At 41.1% G+C, this 10,625-nt stretch overlaps 1 protein-coding gene across 1 annotated transcript in view; it reads right to left on the minus strand.

Moving 5' to 3' along the window:
- The window catches only part of l3mbtl2 (L3MBTL histone methyl-lysine binding protein 2), a gene marked incomplete at its 5' end in the record, with an annotated part of 110,529 nt that extends 103,281 nt beyond the window's left edge, over positions 1-7,248 (minus strand). The window contains 4 exon segments of the mRNA XM_037690819.1: positions 5,564-5,649; positions 5,838-5,972; positions 6,931-7,048; positions 7,181-7,248. Coding sequence (XP_037546747.1) covers positions 5,564-5,649; positions 5,838-5,972; positions 6,931-7,048; positions 7,181-7,248 — 407 coding nt within the window.
- Between the last annotated feature and the right edge of the window lie 3,377 nt (positions 7,249-10,625).

Below are 10,625 nucleotides of genomic sequence, written 5' to 3' on the forward strand. Positions count from 1 at the left end.
AGTTTAAACGCAGACAAGGAAACTAAGATGAATCTGCCTTAAAAAAACAGAATCACCAGGCCTTCAACAGATATTGAATTAACACCCATGAGGTAGGTAATAATTAATAGTTATTAATTATTACGTATAAACAATTTAGACACGAATCATTTTGTATCCCTAAAGTATAATAGCAAGTTAAACTTTAAACAAAAGCCGATTTCGGTGTACCAAAACTTATCTGAAATATAGACGTTAACGTCCTTGAGGGGGCGGGCTAAGAGTCGTAACCATAGCGACAGAAGCTGAACCAATCAGGAAGCTAGCCTTCTCAAACGGGGATAAAAGGCCGGAAATGACACACGCCCACCGAGCATTTCCGGGAGGCGCACACGGCGACGGTTCGTTCTTAATGCTCCATTTATATGCATATATCTTATTAATGTAATTGTTTGTCTCTGAATATCTGTAACCCATGTTGTGTCAAATAAATCTTTTATACGAAGGGCGACGCCTCAGCCGTTTTGAACACGACGTGGTATTCTAGCCACAACAGGCCACAGCGCCCCTAGAGCTTGAGATAGGCAGCTGTGATTCTGTCAAGCAACCCCCACCCCCCACCCACCCACACACACTGTCTGACCCGAACTCTGCTGAATTCAGTCCTGCGTGTTGTTCTGCTCCAATGTCAATTACCACTGCCTTCAGGTGCTTCAATTCTCAGTTGTCCAGCTAAGGACATTCCATCCATCCATTTATTTTAGATAATAAATTGTCTTTTCAACATTTTGATCGCTCTTATTTTGACTAATTAGTGCCGTTGTTTTTGATAAGTGATGCTAATACACATCAAACATTTCACTCATCTATATATATATATATATATATATATATATATATATATTTTTTTTTTTTTTTTTATTATTTTTTTTTACTGTAAGCGTTAGGGGTGCGAATCTCTTGGTGTCTGACGATCCGATTCGATTCAGATTTTTGGTGTCACAATTCAATTTTAAAAGGATTTTCGATTCAGAAACAATTTTTCTATTGAAATGGTCATACATTTTGTTTCAGTTATGTAGCTGACAAGCTGAAAAGATTAAACAACAATGTAAACCAATAGACCATTTATTTAAAAATAATTTTAGGTTCCTTACTGTATCAAATATTTTTTATTCATTTTATATTTATACCAAAAATAGGAAAAAAATATAGGAGTGTATAAAATTCTGTTTTTAGTGTTTTTTAGTAATTTTTGGTGTACAGAGAAAGGTGTAGAGGCCACCTCATGTCCACTAGGCGACGTGCTGTCCTTTCTGCAGCAGCTGATGGACAGAAACTTGGCGTCCAGCACGAGTAACATATGCTGCAGCCATCTCTTCCTGCCACGAAGGGTTCAGAGACAGAACAGCTTTTAATCATCCGCTGATGAAGCGTTTTCTAAAAGGTGTACAGAAACGCAGGCCTGTTTCACGTCCACTTGCTCCACAGTGGGATTTAACACTGGTCCTGCGAGCTCTGATCAAAGCTCCATTTGAGCCTCTGGATCAGGTCCCAATTAAATTATTGTCTCTTAAATCAGCCCTGCCATCCGTTAAGAGGGTGAGCGATTATCTGCCCTCTCTGTCGCTCCATCATGTCTCAGAATTCAGGATGACAGCAGCTCAGCTGATCTAAGACCAAACCCAGCTTTTATGCCTAAAAACATCACAAGCTCTTTTAAATCAAGAGCCATATCGTTGGAGGGGTTTTCCCTTCCCCCCACAAATCAGAAGAAGAAGCGTTTTTCCATCTTCTCTGTCCGGTGCGGGCGTTGACGTGTTACATAGCGCGCACAGCTGCAATGCGTCAAATTCAATGTTTGTTTGTGCATCATAGAGATGCATCTGCAGGTCGCCCGTTATCCACCCAGCGCTTGTCACACTGGCTGTGTGAGGCCTTTTCTGAAGCCTACAGAGCATCAGATTTAGAGCCTCCTGTCAACCTCAGGGCACACTCGATCAGGGGTATTGCATCTTTGACTGCTTTGCATAATGGTATGACAATGCAGGATATTTACACTGCGACCGCGTGGTCAACACCCTGCTCATTTATTCACTTTTATCTACGTGATGACGGCTCATTCCATGACACATTCTGTCCTTAAGTGTTTACAGAATGAATGTTATTCTTTCATGGAACGCCGTTTAACTCACATCTGTCTGCATGCATTACAGTGTGAGATGTTGTTATCAGTCACAAATTGTGATTGTTATTTTGGTTCTATTGTCACTAATCAGTTCACGACTATTGTTACCAATCAGTTCATTTGATTAATAATCAGCTCTCCTGTTATTATTGATCTGTTCATACTGTTCAGCCGTAAACCAGTTGGTTCATGGCTTCTTTTCCCTCCCCGTTGAAAATTTCTGGGGCGTTCATGCATTCAGAACGCATAGTTACACAACATGCGTCTGTGCATGGCACACATATTTATGCAATGCGTAATTATGTACATGGGGAGCTGAGTGACAAGATGTTTTTTGGGCAAGCTTCTGCTTCATACGGTGTTCGAATGGACCCAGTGAGGCGAGGACCACATCTGCTTCACCCTTAACCCATCAGCGACAGCCTTAAAAGGCAAAGCCTATAAGAAATAGAACGTTGGTTACGTACTGTAACCCCAGATTCTATGAGTATAGGCGTAGCCCTTTAAGCGTCAGGCCTCACTGGCTCCTAAATGGCTGAAGAAAAAGCTATTTGGGAGCCGATTACCCGCTCTTAACGTAATTTATACGGACCGGGTGGGGCCCACATAGCAGGTGTGCGTGGACTGAATTTTTCAGTGTGATGCTCCGCATATCGGGATAAAAACCATCAGCGACAGCCTTAAAGGGCTAGGCCTATACTCATAGAATCTGGGGTTACAGTACGTAACCAACGTTTTTCACGATCTGAAAAAAATGATCAGATTAAGTGTTTACATGCGCACCATTAGGATTCTGAGTCAGCGTAAACCACATGTCTCATTATCCTGATGCATGCTCAATAATCCAGGTAGAAAAATCTAAAAAAGTTAAATCTTGTCCTCTGGACATTCAAAAAAACAAAACAAAGCAAAACAAAAAAACAAAACAAAACAAAAACTCCACTCCACAGACTGGGCAACGATTTTTTTTTTTTTTTTTGAATGTCCAGAGGACCAGATTTAACTTGTTTAGATACACCTGTCTCATTCTGATTACAAATTAATTCGGATCGAGCTGAATCAACAAAAATAATCTGAATGGGGCATTTACAGGACACATTTTTATCTGAATGCCGTTGAATCCGATTACTTATATCCATGTAAACATAGTTATTGATCACTATCATCAAGCTGTCCTCCTGCTCCATGGAGCAAAGTGCTCTGTGAACATGCAAGACTCTCATGTTCTGCACATGCAGGGGAATTCTCTTCTGGGGGGGGGGGGGGGGGGGGGGATTCCCTCCCTCCCCGTTTCATTGGTTCAAATGTGACCTGTTTGGTAATTTTGTAGTGAACTTAACCTGATGTCAAAACTAAGCCTAAGGTCAAAACCCTTGACCTTAAGAACCTTGTGGGACAGGAACTGTCATTTCATTGATTTGAATCCAGAAATACAGGTTCACCCATCCTGAGACTCTCTTTCTTGAAAATCAAGTGAAAGAACACTCTTTTTATTATCATTACTATTTTACAAATGTTGATAATCAAAGTGTCTTAGTTCAAACCATTTTAGATGTTGCAGTGAACTAATCAATTTTATTAACTGTGAAACAGTGTAATGATTTTTTAATGCTTATGCAGAGTTAGAATTCATGTTAAGGTCTGTTACAGATTTTTATGCATTTTCTGATTTCTGTCTTTGAATGAGCAAGTGTGCGTTTTCCAAGGTCAGGAGTCGAAGCAGACATGTGTTGGAACAACTGTCTTGTTTACATCCTCTCAGACGTCAACGGAGGAGTTGGCACCTGTTTCTAAAACTCGCCAAAACAAAACTCTCTCTGTCTCTGAGAACAGTTTAATCTTTCCATAACAATTCTTGCTGTTTTCTGACTTCTAGTAACCTCTTACATCACAAAACACACCCCTGTCTGGTTGATATTACCCAATCAGGGACGCTCAAATATACCGGAAATAGAGCTCTTTAAAATGCCGGTACTTCCTAGTTCTCTGAGTTCGGTGAGGCGCTGAGAAGTCCTGAGACGTTCGCAGTTCTGTGAAGTCGTTTGGGAGAACAGAAGTCCAGCCATGATAAAGCTCTTCCGAGTTGGATTATAACATCTTCCACCTCTGAGTGGAACTTCTGAAGGACCCCACTCATGTGAAGTCCACTTGCTGATGTGAGCTGGTGTCGGACGGAATCTCGTCACTACTTCAGACGAGTCACAGCCATCCTATGGAGACGCTGGACAGGTAGCGTTAACTGGACCTCCATATCTGCTGATTAATCTTCAGAAAGGTAATGAGTCAAGTTCCCTACCAAGCGTACCGAGGAAAAGCTGGGTTCGGATGGAGAGTGTCGGTTCTGGTCAACACTTCCCCTCACATACCATCTTTTACTCCCTTTAAACTTCATTTCCATCTTTAAATTCTTCTCTCAAGTAGAAATCCTTCCAGATAATTTAGAAATGTCTGTGTAAAGTGCTCATCCACCGACGTGTGGATAATTGATCACAATTGTACAGTTTTCATTGATGTCTGCTGTTCTGCTGAAGAGTGGAAACAATCGCCGCATTGTTTCTCACCACCTGTAAAGCTGTTAATTATGTTGTTATTTTCATATTTTGCCAAATTAATGTAAATGTTTGATGTTAAACTTTGATTCTGTAAAATAAATGACCGCATTCATTTTGATGGGTCAAAGATAAATGACGTCTCACGTTTACATTTCATTAAATTCAATGCACGTTTTATTCAGTCCAGAAAAATGAAGAATCCGTTTTAATTGATGAATATTTCGCAGCATCTGTTCATCTACAATTTCATTGGTCAGATTTTTTTCTTACCTTTCATTTATACAGGTAGTGTCATAGTCATGAGGACCTGTCTTCCAAGAGGGAGGTGTACTTGGCAGCTAGGTGAGCACAAGGGTGAGATGAAGTTATATGTTTTTTACCGGCAGGAAGCTCGTTAGCTCGTCAAAAAAAAGAAAGACAAATCCATAAATTAATGGCAGCATAGTATAAGCTGTGGGGTTCAAAGTCTGTGAAAAAGTAGCGGCTTACAGACCAGAAGGTACGGTATTCCTTAAGAGCACTTGGGACTATAATGGTGGTGTTCGACTTTTAAATTTTGGAGTCACCTTGATCCAAGAATGTTGCTACATCCAACTGACCTTAAAACACAAGTTTGGTGTGGCTGTATCTGGGTGTCATTTGCAAGACACACTGAACATTAAATCTCAAAATCACGAGACTGTATGAAATATTATTTTCAACCAAATTGCTTTAACTCCATCTTTTCTCACCAAAAGATGGTTTTAGTCTAAAACTGGCCTGAAAGATGGTGGGTGGCCCCTTTATAAATTACTATGCCTTTAATCTTTAAGACAGAAATTTGTTAAAGCAGAAAACGTATTACCTTCACATAGAAATGAACCGGTAGAGTGGTGGTCCCCACCATCCTCTTCATCAGATAGTCTTTCCAGTCTGAGATGTTCTTCACATCTACGCACGCACATACGCACACACACTATTTAATCAAAGCTAAAAATATTACTGTTATGACAAAATATGCAAGACAATAACATATTTTAATCAATCAGTCTCCACACAGTGTATTCAAAGAACAGTTCAGCTCTGTGTCCATCAGGCACCAGCTCCCTGCTATCCTGCATGAAAAGTGTAAACCTCACTTTGTGGGGGCACTAGCAGCTTGCTTGTCATGGCGCACCAGCCAATTGGGTTGAGGTCTCCTAAAACCAGGCTGCACCAGAAATCATGGCTGCTGTCATGCTCGAAGCCTTCGTATCTCAGCAGAGCTTTGTATCCTGCAGAAGAGATTGGGGGGGAGGGGGGTAGATACGGGTCAAGTGAGGGATTTGAATAGTAAATGCTTCTAGTTTTGGAGAGGCGTGTTTTTCTGGACAGGAATTGAACAAGGAATGCAAGCAAACCTTAATGGTTTTGGTGCAGGACATTCAAGTGGGTACAAGTTACACATAAGTTGTTGTTTGTGTTTTGCTTGACTGGGGCAGTGCAGAGTCCAGTCAACATGTCCAGTTAAGACTCCTTACAGAAGAGACAATTTCTAACACCTTTCGTCCTCTGTGTGGCTACACAGCTCCATGGCATATCGCACACAGAGAGCTCTGCTGCATCCAGAACTAATAACACAGTGATGGAAGTAGGGCTGGGCGATGTATCGAATATACTCGATGTCGATGTATCAAGTTTTTCAATTTACGATGGTTAAAATGGCTCTGTTGCAACAATAGAGTATTAATTGTCCCTAGGTGTGAGTGAGAGTGAATGGTTGTTTGTCTCGTTTGTCTCTATGTGTCCCTGTGATGGACTGGAGATGTGTCCAGGTTGTATACCGCATCTCACACTGTCATATGGGCACCAGTGACCCCCGCAACCCGAAAAGGAAGAAGCTGGTAAAGATAATGGATGGATTAAAAATACAAACCAATAATATAACACATGAATGTATTTAAAGTCTTTCAAGCCCGTTGAATTCCACTGTAGAAAAAAACTCATTTTGAGTATGGAGTGACTCCTTGTTTTTAAAACAAATCCTAAATCAGTCTTTTTGGTGGCAAACTTTTTAACTTAATTTTAAACTTCCACAGTTTTACAGAGAACAGTGATTGCCTAGTTTCTCCACTGCTACAGAAAAATAAAACGCCCACATGAATATACCTCCAGATGTGTTGTTGGGCTGAAGGTGGCTGATGAAAAAAGTTGTGTTTAGCCCAACCCTAGTAACCAAAAAGACACACGAACCTGCAACCTGGATGATGGTAGCAATCCAGTAAACTTTACTGGGAAGAACTGCATTGGTGTTGAGGACCTCCACCTTCACCCCCACAGAGATATCGTCCCAGTAATCACTTAGTGGAGCCTGGAGAGACAAGTTTCTTTAGCCTCGGGTTGTTGTGTCTTACGCCGTCAACAAAGCTTTAGATTCAGAAAGTACCACAGCAACCCTCAGAACCCATTTGTTTTCCGCACTAGAACTTCAGACATGACTCACGTGTGCAAAGCAGGAGACAGGTGCAGCCAGAGATGTTTCCCTCTCCAGGTAGGAGCCCCAATCAAAACCTGGGAATGTTACAGAACAAACTTATTACAAATCAGAAGAATTATTCTAGAGATGCACGATATTATAGACATGGTATCGGTCGATACTAGCGATAAAGTTAAAGATCGGACATCGGCCATTCCATCAAAATAACTCACCGATGCAAAAGACGCCGTTTATATATATATATAAAAATATATATATAAAAATATATATATAGTGGGCGGCTGTGGCTGAGTGGTTAGAGCAGTTGTCCTCCATTGCAAAAGTTGGGGGTTCAAATCCACCAGCAGTCACATTAAAGTGTCTCTGGACAAGACACTGAACCCCTTGTTGCCTCCGTTGTGTGTCTCATCGGTGTATGAATGTGATAAAGCTGATTAGTTTCTTTAGAATGATTTGTTCAATTAGCTTTGTAGAGATCTAATAGAGTGCTGTATGAATGGGTAAACGAGGACACAGATTGTTTTGTGAAGTGTTTTGATTATCTTGATCAGATAGAAAGGTGCTATATAAATACAGTCCATTTAGCGTTACATCATTTTCAGACTCCTTTTTGGCATCTGCATTTGGCAGCAGGCCAAATTGACAAAGAACATGCAGAATCAGAATCAGAATAAACTTTATTGGCATTGCACCGAGATACAACGAGAATATGTACGTACAGTCGTCCGAAAGATGGGCGGACTGCACGAAGCTGCAGCTATAAATAAAATAGCGCAGCCCTATTATTCTTATTCAGAATAATATTTTGCTTAGATGAGAAAAGGAAAGAAAACATGGAGAGACGGTATAAAAAAAAAAAAGATCTCTCACTCCATGTCCTAGACAGGGCACGATTTGAGGCATCAAAAAAACCTACCACAGCAAAGCAACATAAACAGACATTATACATTTACATATAGGCCGGTGAAAACATTGAATTTTTAAAGGAAAGTCGTAGCATAGTCCAGAGACTCCCCTCTCAGCCATTGTCCAGATAAGAGGTGACATTCATCTTCAGCTCAGTTGAGGTTCTGTTACATGTTCACGGCCTTGGGGAAGGGAGGGGTGAGGAAACAGTCAAAGCATCTTTGTTGTTTTCAAAACATTCCAAGAGGAGTTGAGATAAGTTCGGCGTCAAGGCCACAATTTGGGTCAGGCAGAACTCGTGAATTGTTGTTTCTGCCTTTTTAAAGTCTCGCTGGTACATATTCTCTGATGGAACTCCAAAACAGCCGAATTGATCCTTTACTCCAAAAGTCGATCTCACAGCTTCTCCAAGATTATTCTCACCATTCATGAGTGCTGCCAGGAAGATCACAGTCCTGATAACAGCTGCTCCAACTCCATGTAGCAGCTTCCCACATTCAGTCTGAGCACTGTCGAGCTTCAACACATCCACACGTATTTGTAGACAATCCAAGATTTCACCAACCCAAACAGCAAAATAACCAGTTGTCATCATGAATCCAATTTGTTTCCGTCGAGGTAAGAGGGTCCTCCTTACCTTGACTCCTGTTGAGAGAAGTTGATCGATTTTGTTGAGAATAATGTAGTATTTTAATTTCACAGCAAAGAAAGCTATGCAGTCTCTGTAAGTAGGTCTAGGGGAAAAAAAATGGTATTAGTATCGGTTATCGGCCAAATAAGCATATCAGCATATTGGATATCAGCCAAAATCCAATACCGTGCATCTGTAAATTATACAACTAATAAGAACTCGACTCGGGATTGGTTTATGATCTGATGAAGAACATCTGTTGCTCATGAAGTTTATGTTAAAAATTATGAATAAACAAGTTCTCATCATATAAGCTTAGATCTTCATCTAATTGAACTGATCGGAATCAGAAAAGTACAAATTAGGGCTTTAACAGACTACTCGAGTAATCTACACATCAATTCCTAGGACATCTATCGAGTTTTTAAATTTCACGTTGCGTATTCGGAGTGACGTCATTACGTCGCCGTTATGTCTTTGCGTCACGTGATCCGCACCGGTGCGGGCTACAAAATGGATTCCTCCAAGCAGACGGCTGGAGCAGAGCAGGCCCAGTCTTGGCAAACACGTAGAAATGCATCAATAGCATGGGAATATTTCATTAAAGATGAATCTTCCGGTTCAAATACTGTAAGGAAACGGAAAATGAATCAACTTCCTGACAGTTTGGAGCTCGTTGCGAACCGGTATTGCACAATATTCTGAGACCACCGTATATTGTGACCGTAGGGGGCGGTGTTGCATGCACTGTTGTAGGTCACAGAATATGGTGTAACACCGGGTCCAGGCAACCAAACCAGAACCACCTTCCTCTGACCTTGTTTCACAAACAAAAAGCAAAAAATATTAATCTCTAACCCTATAAAAAAAATAAAAAAAATAAAAACATATTACTCTCTAAAACTAAACCTAATGCGCACCACAGCTGGCGGTGGTGCGGGGTGGTCGTCCACCCCACGGTTCTATTTAGTATAGGCGTAGCCCTTTAAGGCTGTCACTGGTGGGTTTATCCCTAGGCGCTCAGTGCTGCACTGAAAAACTTTAGTCTACGCCCACCTGCTATGTGTGAGCCTCTTTCCAGGTCAGCATAAATTACGGTGAAACCGGGTAATCGGCTCCCATTTTTTCTTCAGCCAGATAGCTAGCACTGTCAGAAGAACGAAGAAGGAAAAGCTGTCCAGTTTTGACCGGAACAATCTTTGCTAAGGATGCCTGGGTCTCTGACACGCCAACCTCCGGCCGTCCTGGTGAGCTCTTCTTCCCCGAGGAGGAGCAGACAAGCAGCCTTGTTCATGGTAAGCACCGAGGAGTGCTTTTCCGTGGCGGGCTACAACCCGCTGGACGACGCCATTGCCTTTTCTAATGTTTTTTCCTCGTGGTAATCGAATGATTTCCTCGAAAAAGGTGATGTTAGCCGCAGCCCCACTGAATGTTTTTTCTGTGGCGGCCGCTACCCGCTGGACGACGCCACAGCCTCTTCTTTTTTTTAATTTTTTTTAGATGGTCTCCCTTCTCCCCTTACAGCCATCCTCTCCACACCATTATTATGAAATATTTATTCTAGTGACTATCTAGTGTAGGTTTTTTTTTAATTTTTTTTTAATAGGATAGAAAGAAAGAAAAGACAAAGTAAGACTCCAAAATATAAGAAATATACACAAAGAGAGCACACGGCAAAACACCCAGCCACTGTCTGTTCACCTGCAAAGAACATGACAAAACACAGCAACAAAATACATATGTATAAAGAACTTAAAATATTCATGGCTTTGTAGTAAGTTTCCATAAATATATATACCCATACCTACGCCTATATACATACATACATACATACACATGAATATACATTCATATACATATCTATATATCTACATATAAAGCCTACATAAGCATCCCTGCTTCTATTTGTGTGTG

This window comes from Nematolebias whitei, chromosome 17, assembly GCF_014905685.2.
Source record: "Nematolebias whitei isolate Nwh7 chromosome 17, NemWhi1, whole genome shotgun sequence".
In the NCBI taxonomy this organism is placed as follows: Eukaryota; Metazoa; Chordata; class Actinopteri; order Cyprinodontiformes; family Rivulidae; genus Nematolebias; species Nematolebias whitei.